Raw genomic sequence first — 22293 nt, forward strand, 5'->3', positions numbered from 1 at the left:
CTCTGAGCATCTTGCACACCTCTATCAGGTCATCTCTCATCCTCCATCACTCCAAGGAGAAAAGGCTGAATTCACTCAACCTATTCTCATAAGGCATGCTCCCCAAACCAGGCAACATCCTTGTAAATCTTCTCTGCACCCTTTTTATGGTTTCTACATCCTTCCTGTTGTGAGGCCACCACAACTGAGCACAGTACTCCATGTGAGGTCTGTCCAGGGTCCTATATAGCTGCAACGTTACCTCTCAGTTCCTAAACTCAATGCCACAATTGATGAAGGCAAATGCACCGCATGCTTTCTTAACCACAGTGTCAACCTGCGCAGCAGCGTGTAGTGTCCTATGGATTCGGACCCCAAGATCCCTCTGATCCTCCACACTACCAAGAGTCTTACCATTAATACTATATTCTGTCATCATATTTGACCTACCAAAATGAATCACTTCACACTTATCTGGGTTGAACTCCATCTGTCACTTCTCAGCCCAGTCTTGCATCCTATCAATGTCCCGCTGTAATCTCTGACAGCCCTCCACACTATCCACAAAACCCCCAACCTTTGTGTCATCAGTAAATTTACTAACTCATCCCTCCACTTCCTCATACAGGTTATTTATAAAAATCAAGAAGAGTAGGAGTCCCAGAACAGATCCCTGAGGCATACCACTGGTGACCGACCTCCATGCAGAATATGACGTGTCTACAACCGCTCTTTGCCTTCTGTGGGCAAGCCAGCTCTGGATCCACAAAGCAATGTCCCCTTAGATCCCATGCCTCCTTACTTTCTCAATAAGCCTTGCATGGGGTACCTTATCAAATGCCTTGATGAAACCCATATACACTACATCTATAGGGTGGTCCTGAACTTATTTCCTGGCATAATTTATATATTACTATTTAACTATTTATGGTTTTATTACTATTTAATTATTTATGGTGCAACTGTAACGAAAACCAATTTCTCCTGGGATCAATAAAGTATGACTATCTACTGCTTTATCTTCATCAATGTGTTTGGTCACATCCTCAAAAACTTCAGTCAGGCTCGTAAGGCACGACCTGCCTTTGAAAAAGCCTCTCCAAATGTTCATAAATCCTGTGCCTCAGGATCTTCTCAATCAACTTACCAGCCACTGAAGTAAGACTCACTGGTCTATAATTTACTGGGCTATCTCTATGTCCTTTCTTGAATAAGGGAACAACACTCGCAACCCTCCAATCCTCCGGAGCCTCTCAAATGGGGATTTGCATCATCCCCATTGATGATGCAAAGATCATTGCCAGAGGCTCAGCAATCCCTTCCCTCGCCTCCCACAGTAGTCTGGGTTACAGCTCATCCAGTCCCGGTGACTTATCCAACTTGATGCTTTCCAAATGCTCCAGCACATCCTCTTCCTTAATATCTACATGCTCCAACTTTTCAGTCCGCTGTAAGTCATCTCTGCAATCGTCAAGATCCTTTTCCATAGTGAATACTGAAGCAAAGTATTCATTAAGTACCTCTGCTGTCTCCTCCGGTTCCATACACACTTTTCCACTGTCACACTTGATTGGTCCTATTCTCTCATATCTTATCCTCTTGCTCTTCACATACTTGTAGAATGCCTTGGGGTTTTCCTTAATCCTGCTCACCAAGGCCTTCTCATGGCCCCTTCTGGCTCTCCTAATTTTTTTTTTGCCTGCACACCTGTGCGTCTGCGTGTCCGTGCGTATGTCCGTGATGATGTCTTTTTCATGGCTTTTTTACAAAGTGCGGAGTGAGAGAGAGACTGTGTGACGCACCACTCCTTACACAGACATTTTCACAGTATTTTCCCTTTATTTTACGAGGTCGAGTTGCAATCTCGACACTCAACCTGGCACGCACGGAAAGCATACTTGGGGGGGCGGACCCGAATAGTTTCGAACCTGGGAACCTCCGCTGCCAGGTCTGGCGCCGATGTCATGCCACCAGCCGGCCTGGCTCTCCTAATTTCATTCTTAAGGTCCTTCCTGCTAGCCTTGTAATCTGATAGATCTCTGTCATTACCTAGTTTTTTGAACCTTTCATAAGCACTTTTCCTCATGACTAGATTTACAACAGCCTTTGCACTCCACGGTTCCTGTACCCTACCATCCTTTCCGTCTCATTGGTCTGTACCTATACAGAACCCCACGTAAATATCCCCTTGAACATTTGCCACATTTCTTCTGTATGTTTCCCTGAGAACATCTATTTCCAATTTATGCTTCCAAGTTCCTGCCTGATAGCCTCATATTTTCCCCTTACTCCAATTGAAGCTTTTCCTAACTTGTCTGTTCCTATCCTTCTCCAAAGCTATGGTAAAGGAGCTAGAATTGTGATCACTTTTCACCTCCTATCTTCTCTCCTTGGGTCTCTTTCTCCACCCCGCCCCCCCCAAACCTCCTTTCTTTTCTGTTATGTTCCACTCTCCACTCCTAACAGATTCCTCCCTCTCCTGCCCTTTATCTTTCCAACCCACCTGGCTTCACCTATCATCTCTAGTTATCCTCTTTCCCCTTCCCCTACCATTTTATTCTGGTGTCTTCCCCCTTCCTTTCCAATCTCAAAGAAGGGTTTTGGCCTGAAATGTCAACTGGTTATTCCCTTGTGTAGATGCTACCTGACCTGCTGAGGTCCTCCAGCATTTTGTGTGTGTTGCTTTGGGTAGTGGCTGTTTGCTTTGGATAAGAAAGCACCTTGTAAACACACAGCATGTGTAGAGTCCATCCACCCCATTATAATCTTTCTTGGCAAATAGCAATAGCTTGTTCAATCAAAAGCTCAAAGGTTAACTTTATTCACCATATACATTTACATATATTAGGAATTTGTAGTGGTGTGTTGGCATGACGTGCAAAAAAACACAACATTCCACAATTGTAAAAATGGAGAATGATATAAAAGTAAAGTTAGAGGTTAAAGTACAGATATGGAATAAAATGTGAAGAAATACATAAGACATTGGAACAGATTTGGGCTCTTCAGCCCATTGTCTGTTTTGCAAATTATATATAAATTAAACTGCATTATAAAAAGTAGTTTAAAGTGCTGATGGTGCATTGCAGTGGCTGAGTTAATAGATAGAAGGGGTGGGGGGGGCTGATGAGGTAAACCACTTGGGGGAAGAAACTTTTTTAAGATTGAAGATTTCGAACTCTTTCTCAACCAGAAGTTCATGATAACCCTTCACTCTGTTTTGTATTTAAGTAGTGTCTTTCACAATCTTGGTGCACTCCAAAATACTTTGTATGCCAAGTAAGTACTCCTGTAGTGTTGCCACTGCTGTGTATTGAACATAATGAACTAGACTGTCTGATCAATGAAATGTATAGGTTGAGTAAATATTGATCACAAAAGGGGAGATGAGCGTTGGCTTTAAGATGTATCCCTTCAATAGAAAGAATAGGGACTAGTACTGGTCTGATGAGAAGGTTGGGTTGTGTCACTGAACACCTGGTCTGAGACTAGGTGAGTAGTAGGTGTGATCTGGAACAGTAAATACAGAACATTAGAAGAACCATTGTCACGTGGCTTTACAAATACAAAATTGAAACTTTAGCCGCTGTTTTAAATTTAAAAAAAACCTTGGGTAAGTGTTTGAAAAGGGAAGGCGGCATTTTAGTATTAACTTTTTCCCCACTCTGTATCTTTAGAATCTTATTTTGCTTCGATCTTTGCATCAACGTATTGACCTAGCAGTACATAATTGCCGTGTGAAATCAGGGACCACCCTACCTGGTGTTGATGCTGTGTCAGCCTGTAGCTAACTTGGAGTCACCTGTAGCATTTTTAACATGAATAAAATTAGGAATGTTCTTGGCTCAGACCTGTGAGAGTGTGGGTCCTGACCCAGAGCTGTGCTCTGAGAAATTCTGCCAACAAGTCTTCAGCTGGCCCAGTCTGACCAAAATAATGAACTGTTCAGCTCGGTGTTGCCATGCAGTAGGTTTTTAGTTGTAGTGTTGTTTGTGTCAGCCTTCCCTGTTAATTTCAGTGAAGTGAACGCAAGTCTACATGTTGAGCATCCTTTATCTGAAATACTTGGAGCTGGAAGTGTTTCAGATTTCTGTTTATTTTATTTTTGGATTTTGGAATATTTGCATGTATGTAATGAGAGAGCTTGGGGATGGAACCCAAGTCTAAAGATCAAATCATTTGCATTACATGTACAGTTTGTGTACAGTTGGTATGGAGCGTACAGAGTGATCAGTCCACAGTCGGAACACAGTCTGACATGATGGAGCTGGGTCTTCTACAGACTGTTTGAGCTGAATGACCGGCACCAGCCGTGTCTATTACCAGGTTCCAGTGCTGCGATTGGCTTCATATCTGCCATTGATTTCAAACAGCCGCCCGTTCCACAGCAACTACGACAGGGGGAGGGGGGTTAGTTTTCTATATTTTAATAATTTTGTGCATGAACAATTGCTTTCAATTTTCAGTTTGTTGTGATAAATCGTTGCTTGTTTCATGACCAGTGGCATTTTTACTCTGATGCTGACAAATCCATTCTTTCAATACAGGCTCAAGATCTTCATTTTTCACTTTATGCAGTGTTTTCCTATTTTTTTTTTCATTAACTTCTGTTCATTACGTGTATGTGGTCACTCCTCAGAACTGTCTGTGGTGCACATAGACCTGCGTGTTAACAGGGGATTTTCCATTTGTAATATCATGTCAGTGCTCAAAAAAACCTTTGGATTTTGGAGGTTCTCATTTTGGAATTTCAGATGAGGGGTACTCAACCTGTACTGTTTAGCTGTGTTCTCTGTCCTTCTCTTTCACATCTGTGCTCTTGATCATTCTTTTATTTTCATGTTCATTTATTTCTATCCTTCTGTCATCCTCATTTTTTTTTGCTTGTAATTGTCTCTGTATGTTTCTCTGAAGTATGCCTCCCTTCAGTATGTGCTTTCCTGTTTAAGTTGTCAGGTTTTTGGTGTGTATTATTGGGTCCTTGAGAAGCTGAACTTTGTTTTTGGGGGTGATGGGACACTGGATTGTGCTGTTGTGACAGACATGATTAAGCTTTATCAGGTTCACAGCAAGTGGTCAGACTGGATTTGGGATCTGTTCCTATGTCCCAGTCATTTTAAGCCCTCTCAAGCTTTTATTCAATTTAGTAATAACTTATTCAAAATGGAAGTTAGTATAATGCACTTTATTTCCTCACAGGAGATAGTGGATAGAGATGGAAACAATAAAGTCCTGTCCTTTACAATCCCGTCACTGTCCAAGCCATCAGTATATCATGAGGTGAGTGCCTTCTTGTGATGCCATCATTCACTTCCTTCATGTTCCTGGAGACTTTGGTGATGTATAAGTTGTGCACTCAATGCCACAGCTTCATGTTTGTTGAGAATTTGGAAACTTGAAATTTCCTCTAAATGAAACAAGTGATCTGATCTCCTTGGAAATTGTGTAGCTATGCTTCTATGACGATGATATTTGGTATGTAATGATTAGTCTCAGCAAACCTTGACAAGAGTAAGAAGTCTTTGTTATGATTAATTGCTGTCCAGAGAGCTGATATGAGAAGGTCATGCATGACTAAGTTTCAGGATAAGCCTGGTTAATCCCAGTGGATATTCTCACTATCTGGTTAATTGGAGAGTTACCATCTCCTGTGTGGAATGTATAGTATCTTCCCATTGACTCAGACTTCAAGGAGTTTGGTTGGTAAGGAAGATTGACTTCAAGGAACTGCACAAATTCTGGGGTTCGCAGGAGGTGTACCATTGGCAGAAATGCTGGTGGAGAAGGCTAATATTTCCACTATCCAATGAGATTGTAGCTGACTCCATATATTGTTTCTGCGCTGGTGTTTGTTAATAAGAACACTTCAATCTTTAATTAAATAATTTACTCAGCAGTTAAGATTTTCTTTACTAACAATATGCTTCAAACTGTGCTGTGCAATCTGAGGACAATCCATTTAGCTCTTTAGGTTATAGTTCCTTTTCGCGACCTCAGGATGTCCTTGCAAACCTCACAGTTCTAAGTATTTCATTCCCTGCAGCTACTGATATAAAGCTAGGTGGCAATGCAGAGAGGTTTCAAAGGTATTTTTAACCAGTAAGCAAATAGAAAGGATTTAGCAGATGGAATATAATGTGGAAAGTTATAAGGTCAACAATTTTAGTAGAAAATCGTGACAAATTGAAAGTTGCTGATGGTCAGAAGGATCCCTGTGTTTGTGAATTGCAGAAAGGTACCATGTAGGTACATTAGTAATTGATAAGATGAGTAGTATTTTGGTCTTTATTGTAAGAGGATGTGGATATAATAATTTAGCTGGCTTATTTCCATTATATGGGATCTTGGTAAGATTGCATCTAGAAAATAGTGTCCATCTGGTGTTCCCACTAAAGGAAGGACTTGTGATTAGATTATGAGAACACTCAGTACTCGTTTATTGTCATTTAGAAATGCATACATGCATTAAGAAATGATGCAATGTTCCTCCAGAGTGATATCACAGAAAAACAGGGCAAACTAAAGACTAACACTGACAGAACCACATAATTATAACACATAGTTACAACAGTGCAAAGCAGTAACATAATTTGATAAAGAGCAGACCATGGGCATGGTTTAAAAAAAAAAGTCTCAAAGTCCCAATCGACTCCAATAGCAGGCGGCAAAGGGAGAAACTCCCTGCCGTAAACCTCCAGGCACCGACAACTGCCAATGCATTGGAAGCATGCGACAACAGCCGACTCAGAGTCCATCTGTCTGAAAACTTCGAGCCTCCGACCAGCCCCTCTGATACAGCCTCCCGAGCGCCGTTGACCTCGCCCCGGCCACCAAAACAAGCAAAGCCGAGGATTCAGGGCCTTCTCTGGAGATTCCGGACCATACAGTAGCAGTGGCAGCGAAGCGGGCATTTCAGAAGTTTCTCCAGATGTTCCTCCGTACTCTCACGTCTGTCTCCATCAAATCAGAATTGTGCACGGTACCCTACTTGACAAATAACAGACATCACCACTGGAGTGGCAGCACACGCTGGGTCGCACTGCCATCTTCTCCTCTCCCTTTTAGAGGGAGTGTGGTAAAGGTTCTTCAGGTTCATGATAAACCCACAATTCCAGGAATCAGAAATAAGCAAATTTGATATGTAGTCTCAAGAATGGAAGGTTAAAAGATACAGAGCTCTTGAGGGGTTTGGCAGAGTAGATGTGAGTTAGTGTTTTCCCCGCTGAGGCATGGGCACCAGGATGAGAGGGAAATTGTCATCCATGATGATGCAATTCTGTACTGAAGGGCTGTAGAGGCTCAGTTGCTGATTAGATTAGAGATCAATGGATTTTTCAGTATTAAGGGACCTGGGTTAGTGCCAGAAAGTGGCACTAAGGTGAAAGATGAGTCCTGTCACGGCAGTATAGGTATCTGAGGCCAAATCTTTTCCTGCTTTTGTTTCTTATCTACTGCTTTTATACAGAATTATTTTTCTGGTTTATATTTTGATACAATATAAATGATTGCTAATAAATCTTCATAAAATTTGTACAACTGTAACACCCTCAAGCCTTCAGAAGTTATATTCAAGATCTACTCCAGACATCTGAGCATAATACAGGCTAAGACTTCAGTGCAAAATTGAGTAGGTACTGGGCTATTTCAGATGAAGTGTTAACATTCACATAAAGAAAATCCCATGGCAGTATTTTTAAGAGAAATAGTAGATTTATCCTTGGTATTCTGTTCATAGCCTGTTAATGGAACCTTAACAGTACAGTGTTTTATTGACTTAAGATCTTGTGATCTTGAGTGTTTTGGAACATTGAGGTTATGGAAGGAACTGTTGAAATGCTTGTATTTCATTCTGGTGTTGGAATCAAGGAGTGCTTGTGGTTTAATCCATTGGGTTAGGAAATGACACGGTCTCCTATCCAATGAGTACCTTTCTCTTCAAAGGCACTATATCATTTATTAATGTTTGCTAAGCCCGTTGCTTTCATAATAAGAAACAAAACACATTAACTAGGCACGTCATTTATTTACCCGGTGACCTAGGACAATAGATAAGAACCTGCACACCTGCCACTGCTGGGAGGAGTTGCATCATCACCAGTCGGCTACCTTGCTTCAACCACGTAGATGCCATGGCCAAGAAAGCGCACTGGCAGGTCCACTTTCTCCAGAGGCTATGAAATTCGACATGTCCTTGTTGGCCCTCACCAATTGTCAATGCATCCAGGGAAACCATCCTATCTGGATGCATTACAGCTTGTACTGGCAGTTGCTCTGCCTGAGATTGCAAGAAACTGCAGGGTTGTGGCAACAACCTCTCCTCCGTGGACATTTCTGCACTTCTCACTCACTGCCTCATAAAACACCCAGCATAATCATAGATCTTTTCCATCTCAAACACTTCCCATCAGGCAGAAGATACAAAAACACAATCGCCAGGCTTAAGGGCAGCTTCTGTCCCACTGTTAAAAGGCTGTTGAATGGTCCATTTGTTCAATAGATGGACTCTTGACCTCATAATCCTTGCCTTGCATATTACTGCCTGTACTGCACTTTCTGTGATACTTTATAATGCATTCTGATATTGCTTCTCTCTTGTACCATTTACAAGGGGATAATCGCTAACAATTGAGGGGGAATAACTTTGTGTTTGGAGGAAAGTATAGAGGAAGATGTCAGGGGTAGGTTTTTACAGATAGTGGTAGATATGTGGAACATGCTTCCAGGAGTGGTGGTAGGTGCATTAGAGACATTAAAGAAACTCTTAGATGAGGCAGATGGATGAAATAAAAACGGAGCACTATACGGGAGGGAAGGGTTAGATTGATCTTGAGGTAGTTTAAATGGTTAGCACAACATTGTGGGCTGATGTACTGTATCTGCACTGTGTTCTAACTTTATGAACGTTTAACTTCACAGATTAAAGAGAAAAAACTACATTCTATTTCTCGAACTGCCCGTACTGGCCTAGTAAGTCAATCTACAATCTTTCTGAATGTCTTTTACTTGTGTTAATTCAGCCTTCAAGCATAGGCTCCATGGCCCTGACTGAAGGAGCACTTAGTCAGCATGACCTAATCCGAGTGGTGTATAGTGACCTTCACCCACAGAGGGAGAACTTTACTGCACAGAACAGGTAAGTGAGGCACATCGTGAACTATGCTTGTGGCTCTGTGACATGATGGGGACAATGTGGATTTAGCTTGAGTACTTTTATAGTCATACTTTATTGATCCCGGGGGAAATTGGTTTTCGTTACAATTGCACCATAAATAATAAATAGTAATAAACCATAAATAGTTAAATAGTAAAAAGTAAATTGTGCCAGGAAATAAGTCCAGGACCAGCCTATTGGCTCAGGGTGTCTGACCTTCCAAGGGAGGAGTTGTAAAGTTTGATGGCCACGGGCATGAATGATTTCCTATGACGCTCTGTGTTGCATCTCGGTGGAATGAGTCTCTGGCTGAATGTACTCCTGTGTCCACCCAGTACATTATGTAGTGGATGGGAGACATTGTCCAAGATGGCATGCAACTTAGACAGCATCCTCTTTTCAGACACCACCGTCAGAGAGTCCAGTTCCATCCCCATAACATCACTGGCCTTACGAATGAGTTTGTTGATTCTGCTGGTGTCTGCTACCCTCAGCCTTATGTTTCAACCTTCATGATATCTTTCAGTGTAATACAGGTGCGCATTCCTTTATCTGAAATTCTGAAATCCAAAAAGCTCCAAAACCCGAAGTTGTTTTTTTTTTGGCCAACAGCTGATGTCACTCAGGTGTGACGTGGCAGCACTAGCAGAGGCCGCCAGATGTCAGTTGTGGCTCAGCACTCGTACTGGTTACATGTGCATTTGCTGATCGCTGATATTTTGTGTTCACTGTTGACTTTGTTTAATTTCACTGTGAAAATGTCAAAGAGCTGCAGATACCCCTATGGGTAACAATGAGAAAAAAGCATCTATCATTATCAATAACGCAGAAAGTGGAGTTACTGCAGAAGCTTGATCGTGGTGTGTCTGTGCAGCGTCTTACTGAAGAAAATAGTGTCGGAACTACCACTGTATATGATTTAAATAAACAGAAAGACAAGTTACTGAAGTTTTATAGTGACAGTGACGTTCTACATTTATTCCAGTAAGTCATTTACCATGTGTTTGGTTCGGTTCTTTTGAAGCTATATATTTTTATGTTTTACTAGACAATGAGGTGACCTGTTGGGGCACCCTTTGAGAGAAGGGTAGTGCAGTCTGATGTGACCAGAATGAACATTAAATGTTCCTGAATGCTATTGGTATCACTTTGCTTTGGAATTTGAAGTAGAAAACCTCAGTTTATTAAAGAAGAATGATGCATAGCAAAGCAAATATAGCTCCTCCTCATTTAACGAAAGTTGCTTTTGATGGCATCATTTCTGGTTTATCTGCATTCCTTGTGCCTCTTGTTGTCATTCTGGAGACATGCAGTCCTTTCATCCTTCATCTCTACTGCTGTTTGTTCTTTGTCTCTGATCCTGGAGATGTGCATTTCTCAGCTCCTTTGTCTCTTCCTCTCTCCTCCTTCTGTGCCTGCTTTTGTCATTCTGGAGACGTGCCCATCCCTTCATCTCTTCTGCTGTTTGTGTCTGATCTTGGAGACGTGCATGCCTCTCCTCCTCTGTCTCTTATCTTTTTTTGTCCTGACTCTTTGATCCTGGCCTCATCTAATTCTTGTTCTCTCCCTCTCCTTGCCACTTCCCGACGACATTTGGCGTCATCTCTTGACCATAATGTCCCCCTTCCCTTTCCACACGGCCTAATTAGGCTGACCTTTTTTTTTTACCCTAATGCTGGATAGAAGATATGAAGCAGTAACACCAAAGGGTGCTGATTATTCTCGATGATGTAGTTGGCACTCTCCTAAATGGACGTGATATAGTCACCGCTGTCCTTTGACTGCAGCAAAGGGTTTTGTGGGTGTCTCGAAGTAGGTCATTACAATAAGATTTAATTATCTCTTATTGATGGGTGGCAGTTAGATCTGTCCCAATCCTGCACATGCTGATGGTGGTTAGCAGAATGTGACCCCTCGGAATAGAGCTGCCCTGCCCTTTTGCTGCGGTAGGTGTCGTGGCTGAGGCTAGCCATGTGCGTGCGTTGGGCTGTCGCGTCCCAATTTCCATGATGGCCGATCAGCTCTCTGGTTAAAAGGGAGCCTGTAGATTTTGGCGAATGAGCAATTTTATACAAATATATAACCCTGAACTTTGCCTGCATTCTGTAAGTTAGCGCATTTTAATTCAATTTAGCCAAAAAAAAAGTGCCGCTGTAATGCACCGTTTGCGCTAATTGGAGGTCACAAACAGAGCATGAAAGTTTTAGTAGTATATAGATTGAACGTTTTTGTTGGAAATTTGTTTCTTGTCATTATTCCCTAAACAATACAGTATAACAACTATTTACATTGTATTATAAGTAATCTAGAGGTGATGTAATGAATATGGGAGGATGTGCGTAGGTTTGGTGCGCCGCTGGGTCCTAAAATCCACTGCACATTAAATAAGGCACTTGAGCATACATGTTTTTTGGGGTGGGGAGGGAGGGGGTCTGAAATCAGAAAAATTCTGAATTCCGAAATGCAACTGGCCCCAAGGATTTCGGATAAGGGATTGTGGACCTGTATATACTAAATATATCTCAGTTCAGGCTGTGCCATCTTGCATTGCAAGTGACACCGCTTCTCCCCGTAACTCTGATTGCATTCTTGCACTGCATTTTTCAGACTGCCTGCTGTTGTTCCACATGCTGTTCAGTTTCTGCTCTGCCCTCTCCACCTTCTGCTGCTCAGACCAGTTATCCCTCAACTCTTTATAACATTGATTTATCTAGCCATATCAGTTCTTTATCACTCAAATAGGAGAAATCCATGTTAGGTAATTGTGATTATGGTATCTGATATGGATGTTCACTGCTTCATGATGCTGAGGTCCACAGGCTAAGCCAGTGGATATCAACCAGTAGGCCCGAGATAAACATCCAAGGAGCCTGTATGCTTAGTGTTTAGGGTGGGGTGAGGTATTGAATGTGGATGGAAGATCCTTTCTTTTAATTTTTGCATTAGTGACTTTATAATGTTTGTGTGGGGAGCCTCTGTGTTGGAGAGCAACAGGCCCAATACCAGGCAGTTCTCTGGCCTTTACCACTCTGTGCTGGATAAGGCAGAGACTTCCCGGTTAGTTCAGGGAGCCACATTGTGCTTGTAACAAACGGGAACACTTTTTATTTTACTTAATTGGCCGCTTTGACTTCCAGTCGAGTACATTGTTTGAATTTATTACCAGAGGGAGAGTGATGGTGGGGGCAAGTGAAGAATTGTGGAAGGAAGGTGGAGAAGGTGTAGAGGTGTAATGTCCAGTATCTAGCTCTGCCATCTCACTAGAACTGATGATGAAGTAGTGAGTTGAATTGTTTTTTTAAATATTGCAATTGACATTTTTGTTTTATTTTGAACATAGCATCTTGTCAATTGACTTGAGGCCCATTCATAATGGATTGATGCTTTATTTTGGACCAGTTTTTTTTTGGGGGAGTGGGCGTCACTCCTGGTTAGTTGTTGGTTCAGTGTTGCAAAGTGTATGAATGGAAAAAGGTGAGTAGATGAACAAACATTGATGGTATGATGAATGTGAAAGTGGGGGGTGGGTTTGTGATGCAGCAGGCAGATTTTACTGGGTGGAGCTCACCACCTGTACTCACTACAGATACTGCATTCAGTTGCCCTTCACTGGAGCTGGCACTAGGCAAAGCTTGCTGACTACGGGCATCCTGGACCTAATGGCAAGACCTTCCATGTGTGAGGTTCTTGTGTGATGTACTCTAAAAACTGTAGCTGTGTGGTGACCAGTATTGTGGGAGCACTTCGACACAGCTGCAGTAGCCTAAAACTTGAGAGTGGGTACAAACTGATCTGTTTTCTTTTCATTTCCTAAGTTAATGACTTCAGTCAGTTCAGCTAGCTTCATGCCAGGCTAGCATTAGGGGAGATGCAGATATGGTTACAACAGAATAGATCTTGCCCCTCATCCAGAGATGCTTCGGGATTGTAGAGTCTTGCACAACTGCTGAAGGAGATGGTGATGGAATAGCATTCATTGAAAAGTGAGGCAAGGCTCAAGAACATTCTCTTTTTTAAAAAAAATATATATTTTATTTAATTTTTTAAGAAGAAATAAAAGGACTCAATTAATACAATAATATATATTGAAAAAAATTAATTCAAATAGATTAAGTCCAAGAGGAAAAAAAGGAAAACCTATCCCAACACCATCTCCCCTCATTTAGAAAAAAGAAGGGAGGAAAAAAAAACAAAAGACAGAGGAAAGAAAAGAGAAGAAAAAAAGAGGAAAAAGAAGAAAAAAGAGTAGGCATCCCCCTCTCAGAGTCAGTTTAAACTACAAATTAAAGAAACTAGCTTATAATAAGGGATATATTAATTTAAAAAAAAATTGAAGTAAATAAATTAAACAATCTGGGCATTTAAGTAATCCACATATGGCTGCCAAATCTCAATGAACACAGTGAGTCCATTCCTAAGGGTATAAGTAATCTTCTCAAGGGGTATACAACTTTGCATTTCTTTATTCCAATGATTAATAGGTACGAGGGAATTGGATTTCCATGTTACCGCTATGCATTTCCTGGCCACTGACAACGCAATTTTAATAAATTTGGATTTATTCCTGGGGAGGTTAACTTTCAAAACTGCTAAGTTCCCCAGAAGAAACAATTCTGGGTCTAGAGGGAAATCCACCCCCAGAATCTTTCCTAGTACCTCCCCCAGATCTATCCAAAAAGATCTCAATTTCATGCATAGCCAGGTGGAATGCAAAAAGGTACCAACATCTATGCCACACCTGAAACACTTGTCGGAAATTTCTGGTTTATTTTTATGTATTTTTCAGGTGTGAGATACAACTGATGTAAAAAAAAATAAAATGTATCATTCTGTATCTAGAGTTGATAAGAGTGGTAACACTATCCAAACATTGATGTGACCAACATTGATCAATTACAATGCCCAAATCCGACTCCCATTTCTCCCTCGATCTGTATATACGAAACTTTGGGCATTGGTCCTGGAATAAAGAATACATATTAGAAGTAAATTTAGTTGTATTCCCCTTTCGAATTAGAATCTCCATGTCTGAGCACCTTGGTCGGGCCAGTGATGGACCCAAACAGTCCCTCAAAAAAGATTGTAATTGGAGATGGCAGAAGAATGTGTTATTAGATAAAAAATATTTATTTTTAAGTCCCTCAAAAGACAAATTACTTCTGCTGATTGTAACAATCTTCAATGCGCCTGATACCATGTTGATACCAGGTGACTAGAAATTTATTACCCAGATTCATGGGTATTAATCTGTTCTGAGATAAAGGCGTCTTTGAGGATATTCCTTTTTTTTTAGACCCATAACTTGTTTAATTTTTTCCCAAATATAAATTACATATCTCAGTAGAGGATTGTTTGTTTTCTTTTTAATTAATTTAGAGTCCCATTTATATATAAATTCTTCTGCCATCTCTTCTTCTACCATATGTAAGCCAATTGTAACCCAAGAAGGAATAGTTGTCTCATCAAAAAAAGGAATAAAATGTGCTTGTGCAGCTAAATAATATTTTTTTAAAATCTGGTAATTTTAACCCTCCCAATTTATAGTCCCAGGTCAATTTTTCCATGGAGATTCTAGATATTTTACCTGACCATAAAAATAAACGAATATGTCCATTGAGAATCTTTTAAAAAAAATTATTGGGTAATGGGATAGGTAAAGACTGAAAAAAAAATACTGAAGTCTTGGCATTATCTTCATCTTTATACAGTTTACCCTGCCCATCAGTGTGATGGGAAGGTTTATCCACCTACGTAGGTCCTCCTCGATATTCCGCAGCAAGGGGAGATAATGAAGTTTATAAAGTCATCCAAATTATGATTAAATTTAATCTCCAGATATTTCATGTTGAACTTAACCCATCTAAACTGAGTGCCATATTGATATTGGGCATAGTCTCCTCTACTTAATGGTAAAATTTCACTTTTATTCCAATTTATTTTATATCCCGAGACTATATCATAATTGTCCAGCAAGGCCCTAAGTCTGACCAAAGAGCCGGCTGGGTCAGCCAAGTGTACTAAAGTGTCATCAGCAAATAAATTAATTTTACTGTATATTCTTCCTGGGCCACCTTAAACTCCTTTATGTCTGGATCCTGTCTAACAGCTTCAGCCAATGGCTCTATTGCCAGAACAGATAGAGCTGGAGATAGTGGGCAACCTTGTGTACTAGATCTGTGTAGAGAGAAAACTGATGAAATCTGCCTGCTCGTAATTATTTTGGCCTTAGACTGATGGTAAAGTGCTCTTATCCAATTTATGAATATTTGGCCCCGACCAAATTTTTCCATTGTTTTAAATAAAAAATCCCATTCAAGTCTATCAAAGGCCTTTTCAGCATCTAAAGCCACTGCCAGAGTCCGGTCCACCTTCGTTCTAGCTAAATGTAATATAGTCAATTGTCTGCCAATATCAGATAATTGTCTATTTTTAATAAATCCTGTTTGATCAGATTTAATCAATTTTGGCAGATATCAAGCTAATTAATTAGCCAATGACTTTGCTATAATTTTATAGTCCACATTTAAAAGTGAGATAGGCCTATAAGATGCTGGTTTTGGTGGATCCTTATCCTTCTTAAGAATTAAAGTAATAATTGCTGTTGAAAAGGAGTCCCGTAGAGTATGGGTCTCCTCAGCCTGAGTCACAACCCTCATAAAAAGGGGCATTAGTTGATCCTTAAATTCTTTATAAAATTCAAGGGGAAAACCATCATCTCCTGGCGATTTATTAGCCTGTAATAAGCCTCGGGCTCTTTCAATTTCATCCCTAGAAAAGGGGGTATTCAGTTCTTCCTGATCTTGTTGACTCAATTTCTGAAGTTGTAAATTAGACAAGAGATCATCAATTTTCAGTGACAACACACTGGAGGAACTCAGCAGGTCGGGCAGCATCTGTGGAAAAGATGAGTTGACATTTTGGGCCGGAACCCTTCGTCAGGACTGAAGAGGGAAGGGGCAGAGGCCCTATAAAGATGGTGACGGAGGTGGAAGGAGAAGGCTGGTAGTTTCAGTTGAAAAACCAGTAATTTGAAAGACAAAGGGGTGGGGGACAGGAAGCAGGGAGGTGATAGGCAGGAAAACAATGGGTAGTAGAAGGAGGCGGAACCATGAGGGAGATGATAGGCAGCTGGGGGAGGGGGCAGAGTGAAATAGGGATAGAGGATGGGAGGGGGAGGGAGCTGGAGACTACCTAGACAGTATATGAGGTGTTGCTCCTCCAACCTGAGTTCAGCGTCATGACAGTAGAGGAGGCCATGTATGGACATACCTGAATGGGAATGGGAAGCAGAGTTGAAGTGGGTGGCTACTGGGAGATCTTGTCTGTTGTGGCGGACGGAGCGGAGGTGCTCGACGAAGTGGTCCCCCAATCTGCATCGGGTTTCACTGATGTAGAGGAGGCCGCACTGGGAGCACCGGATGCAATAGATGACCCCAACAGACTCACAAGTGAAGTGTTGCCTCACTTGGAAGGACTGTTTGGGGCCCTGAATGGTGGCAAGAGAGGAGGTGTAGGGACAGGTGTAGCATTTACGCTTACAGGGTTAATTGCCGGGTGGGAGATCAATGGGGAGGGACATGTGGATAAGGTCGTGGAGGGACCGATCCCTGCGGAAAGCGGAGAGGGGTGGAGAGGGAAAATGTGCTTAGTGGTGGGGTCCTATTGAAGGTGACAGAAGTTGTGGAGGATAATGTACTGGATCTGGAGGCTGGTGGGGTGGTAGGTGAGGACAAGGGGAACTCTATCCTTGTTGTGGTGGCGGGAGGATGGGGTGAAGGTCGAAGTGAGGGAAATGGAGGAGATGCAGGTGAGGGCAGCATTGATGACGGTAGAAGGGAAACCACGATCCTTAAAGAAAGAGGACATTTGATACGTCCTGGAACGGAAAGTCTCATCCTGGGAGCAGATGCGGTGGAGACAGAGGAACTAGGAATAGGGAATGGCATTTTTGCATGTGGTGGGGTGGGAAGAGGTATAGTCGAGGTAGTTATGAGAGTCAGTGGGCTTGTAGAAGATGTCAGTGGACAGTCTGTCTCCAGAGATGGAGACTGAGACATCGAGAAAGGGGAGAGAAGTGTCTGAGATGGACCAAGTGAATTTGAGGGCTGGGTGGAAGTTTGAAGTAAAGTCGATGAAATTGACGAGCTCAGCATGGGTGCAGGAAGCAGCACCAATGTAGTTGTCAGTGTACCGAAGGAAAAGTTGGGGAGCAGTACCAGAATTGGTTTGGAGCACAGACTGTTCCACATAACCAACGAAGAGGCAGGCATAGCTGGGGCCCATGCAAGTTCCCATAGCTGAAGAAAGTGGGAAGAGCCAAAAGAGAAGTTATTAAGTGTGAGTACCAGTTCCGCCAACCAGAGGAGGGTAGTGGTGGTGGGGAACTGGTGAGGTCTATTATCCAGGAAGTAGCAGAGGGCTTTGAGGCCTTCTTGATAAGGAATGGAGGTGTATAAAGATTGGACATCCATAGTAAAAATAAAGCGGTTGGGACCGGGGAACTGGAAGTTATTGAAGAGGTGGAGGGCATGGGATGTATCCCGGATGTAGGTGGGGAGGGACTGAACTATGGGTGACAAAATGGAGTCCAGGTAGGCAGATACAAGTTCGGTGGGACAGGAGCAGGCAGGAGCTATGGGTCTACCGGGACAGTCAGGCTTGTGTACTTTAGGGAGGAGGTAAAACCGAGCGGTGCGGGGTGTGGGAATAATGAGTTTAGTGGCTGAGGATGGAAGGACTCCGGAGTTGATAAGGGCGGTGATGGTGCGGGAGACAATGGTTTGATGTTTTTTGGTGGGGTCCTGTTCCAGGGGTAAAAAACACCACCTCTCTTGCCACCATTCAGAGCCCCAAACAGGCCTTCCAGGTGAGGCAACACTTCACTTGTGAGTCTGTTGGGGTCATCTATTGCATCTAGTGCTCCCGGTGCGGCCTCCTCTACGTCAGTGAAACCCGACGTAGATTGGGGGACCACTTCGTCGAACACCTCTGCTCCGTCCGCTACAACAGACAGGAGCTCCCGGTAGCCACCCACTTCAACTCTGCTTCCCATTCCCATTCAGATATGTCCATACATGGCCTCCTCTACTGCCATGATGAGGCTAAACTCAGGTTGGAGGAGCAACACCTCATATACTGTCTAGGTAGTCTCCAGCCCCTTGGTATGAACATAGAATTCTCCAACTTCCGGTAATTCTCTCCCCCTCCCGTCCTCTATCCCTATTTCACTCTGCCCCCTCCCCTAGCTGCCTATCACCTCCCTCATGGTTCAGCCTCCTTCTACTACCCATTGTTTTCCTGCCTATCACCTCCCTGCTTCCCCTCCCCCACCCCTTTGTCTTTCAAATTACTGATTTTTCAACTGTACCTACCAGCCTTCTCCTTCCAACTGTAGCCCACCTTCTTTATAGGGCCTCTGCCCCTTCCCTCTTCAGTCCTGATGAAGGGTTCCAGCCCGAAACGTCGACTCATCTTTTCAACGGATGCTGCCCGACCTGCTGAGCTCCTCCAGCGTGTTGTGAGTGTTGCTTTGATCCCAGCATCTGCAGATTATTTTGTGTTTTATCAATTTTCAGTGAGTCGCCCACTGATTCTGATTTATAGTGATTTATAGTACTCAGAATAGTACACTTATTCTGAGGTCACGTGATGTGCCATTGATTGGGCGCTTCCCTGAATAACTCCTACAAAAACTTCTTTACAACCTGTTTATAAGACTCTCATATAACCTCAATAAAATCAATGGTTAAAAGGCAAAATCGTAGAAATCCTACTGGCGCTATCGCTGCCGGCCCTGCACTCCCGGGAGCGTCTGGAGTTGAGGGACGTGGGAGCAATGGTGGTGAGGCCTGCTCGTCGGATAGTTCCTCTGAGCCTGCAGAAGGTCTGAGGATGGTAGCAGTGCGGCACGGTGGCGGCTTGGGTGGTGGCCTCGCAGCCGCGATTCATTAGTTGGCCAATGCAGTCTGGACTTTAACCGTTAGGATGGACAGATTCGAGAGTCATTTAGCCCTTATCATGCAAGAATCTAAGGAAATGAAGCAGACTTTGGAATCTTTAAATTTGCGAACTCAGGATTTAGAAAATAATACGAAGGATGTTAATAGATTACAAAACCTGGAAAAAGAAAAAGATTCCTGGGGGACTGAGGAAGTAAAAATAATGGATAAACTGGACTCCCTTGAAAACTATAGCAGAAGAAATAATATCAGAATAGTGGGTTTAAAAGAGGGATTGGAAGGAAGAAATGCAGTAACTTTCTTTCAAGAATCGATCCCCAAGTTCTGTGGAAAAAGGCATTTTGACAAGGAATTAATTATAGAAAGAGCCCACAGGACTTTAATCCCCGACCACCTCCAGAGCAAAGGCCGCGCTCTATACTTGTACACTTTTTGAAGTATCAAGATAAACAAAAAGTATTACGAGCTGCAGCAATGGAGGCCAGAGAGAGAAATGGCCTACTAGAGTTTGAAGGGGGAAAGATATTCTTCTTTCCAGATATTAGTTTGGCCTTGTTAAGAAAAAGGAAAGACTTTGACTTAACAAGGAGGTTATTAAAGAATAAAGGTCTTCAATATTCTTTATTATATCCAGCAAAGCTGAAAATTATTCTGTCGGATGGAGGGAGGAAAGTTTTTACTAACCCCCAGGAGGCGATAAACTTTATTCAAAAAGTTTCTGAGACATCATGATTCAGAATGTTCTTCTGGAACAAGAGGCCTAGAAAGATGTATATTGGACAAAATATATGAAGAAAAATATTTGATTTTCTTCATTAATATAGATTAATTTTAACAACATTAGATTCAAAGTTCAAGATTATATATGATTATGGATGAAGACTATTATGATTTAAAATATTGATTATGGATGGTCTTTTTGAATTGTACTAAGGAACTATATAGTTCATCTAATTTTGTTATAACTAGTATGAGTAGTTTTATATAGATGTCATCTTTTGATATGTTTAATTTTTGGTATGCTGGATATGTATTAAGTTACAATATTTAGGGTTATATTTAGTAAGTTTCTTTGAATTCTATTCTTTATTCGGATATATTGCTATATTAATGATATTTACTTTCAATATTATAGATTATGTTAGATATTTAGTAATAGCGGGTATGGAATATAATTTTTACAGATGTTTAAGGAGTTATTGGGGGAGTGGATAATTTTTTTGTCTCTTTTTAAAAAAAAAAATTAATTATGTTATATGTTAAAGTATGTCCATCTTTAGTGTGATGTTTATCGAACCCCACAGTAAGAGGGGTTAAGGCGCCGTGAACTTGGAGTGCCAGTTGGGAGGGCTTTTCCTCCCTTTTCTTTTTTCTTTTTTTTTCTTTTATTTTCTTTCCTCTTTGGTTTCGTTTCTATTTTCTATACTCTGTTGAGAATGGCACCAAATATCTCAGTCACTCAAAGAAGTGGGATTAATATATACTCTTTGTGGGCATGATTTATCAACCAATAAAATCTGATAACTATGAATCAAGCAATTAAATTTTTAAGTCTTAATGTTAATGGGATAAATGGACTGATAAAAAAGGAAAAAGGTTCTGGCATATCTTTAAAAAAAATCATATTGATTTTACCTTTCTTCAAGAAACTCGTCTTACAGTGACAGAACATAAATTAAAGAGAGGATGGGTTGGTCAAGTAATAGCATCCTCCTTTAATTCTAAGGCCAGAGGAGTGGCAGTATTGATGGGGAAGAATTTTCCAGTGAGGGTGGAGGGTACTATCATAGATCCGGCCGGAAGATTTGTTATGGTCAATTGTCAAATATACAAACCCTATTTCCAGAAAAGTTGGGATATTTTCCAAAATGCAATAAAAACAAAAATCTGTGGTATGTTAATTCACGTGAACCTTTATTTAACTGACAAAAGTACAAAGAAAAGATTTTCAATGGATTTACTGACCAACTTAATTGTATTTTGTAAACACACACAAATTTAGAATTTGATGGCTGCAACACACTGAACAAAAGTTGGGACAGAGGCATGTTTACCATTGTGTTACATCACCTTTCCTTTTTAATAACACTTTTTAATCGTTTTGGAACTGAGGATACTAATTGTAGTAGATCTGCAATTGGAAATTTTGTCCATTCTTGCTTGATATAAGACTTCAGCTGCTCAACAGTCTGTGGTCTCTTTTGTCTGATTCTCCTCTTCATGATGCGCCATACATTTTCAATAGGAGATAGATCTGGACTGGCAGCAGGCCAGTCAAGCACACGCATTCCGTGTCTACAAAGCCACGCTGTTGTAGCCCATGCAGAATGTAGTCTGGCATTGTCCTGCTGAAATAAGCATGGATGTCCCGGGAAGAGACTACCTTGATGGCAACATATGTCTCTCTAAAATCCTAATATACACCTCAGAGTCAATGGTACCTTCACATACATGCAACTCGTGCACCCCCATACCATCACAGATGCTGGCTTTTGCACCTTTCACTGATAACAATCTGGATGGTCGTTTTCATCTTTGGCACGGAGAACTCAACGCCCGTTTTTTCCAAAAACTAGCTGAAATGTGGACTCATCTGACCACAGCACATGGTTCCACAGTCTTTCGGTCCATCTGAGATGAGCTCGGGCCCAGAGAACTCACTGGCGTTTCTGCATAGAGTTGATGTATGGCTTCCTTCTTGTGTAATACAGTTTCAAGTTGCATTTCTGGATGCAGTGATGGACTGTGTTGAGTGACAATGGTTTTCCGAAGTACTCCTGAGCCCAGGTGGCTATAATTGTCACAGTAGCATGACGGTTTCTTAGGCAGTGCCGCCTGAGGGCTCGAAGATCACACGCATTCAGCAGTGGTTTCCGACCTTGCCCTTTATGCACTGAGATATCTCTGAATTCTCTGAATCTTTTCACAATATTATGTACTGTAGATGTTGAAAGACCTAAATTCTCTGCAATCTTGCGTTGAGAAATGTTCCTTTTGAACTGACGAACAATTCTCTCACGAATTTTGGCACAAAGGGGTGAGCCACAACCCATCCTTGCTTGCAAAGACTGAGCCTTTGATGGACGCTACTTTTATACCCAGTCATGATACCTCACCTGCCACCAATTAGCCTGCTTAATGTGGAGTCTTCCAAACCGGTGTTACTTGAATATTCTGTGCACTTATCAATCTTATTTTAACTCT

At 41.7% G+C, this 22293-nt stretch overlaps 1 protein-coding gene across 4 annotated transcripts in view; it reads left to right on the top strand.

Moving 5' to 3' along the window:
* Positions 1-22293, top strand: part of hycc2 (hyccin PI4KA lipid kinase complex subunit 2) — a 53993-nt gene that overhangs the window by 16027 nt on the left and 15673 nt on the right. For 3 of the 4 annotated variants that reach the window (XM_063051729.1, XM_063051731.1, XM_063051730.1), the window contains exons 5-6: positions 5179-5259; positions 8997-9112. In XM_063051729.1, coding sequence (XP_062907799.1) covers positions 5179-5259; positions 8997-9112 — 197 coding nt within the window. The remainder of the gene's footprint in view (positions 1-5178; positions 5260-8996; positions 9113-22293) is intronic. The other variant, XM_063051732.1, reaches the window with a different exon arrangement.

Source organism: Mobula hypostoma, chromosome 6 (assembly GCF_963921235.1).
Source record: "Mobula hypostoma chromosome 6, sMobHyp1.1, whole genome shotgun sequence".
In the NCBI taxonomy this organism is placed as follows: domain Eukaryota; kingdom Metazoa; phylum Chordata; class Chondrichthyes; order Myliobatiformes; family Myliobatidae; genus Mobula; species Mobula hypostoma.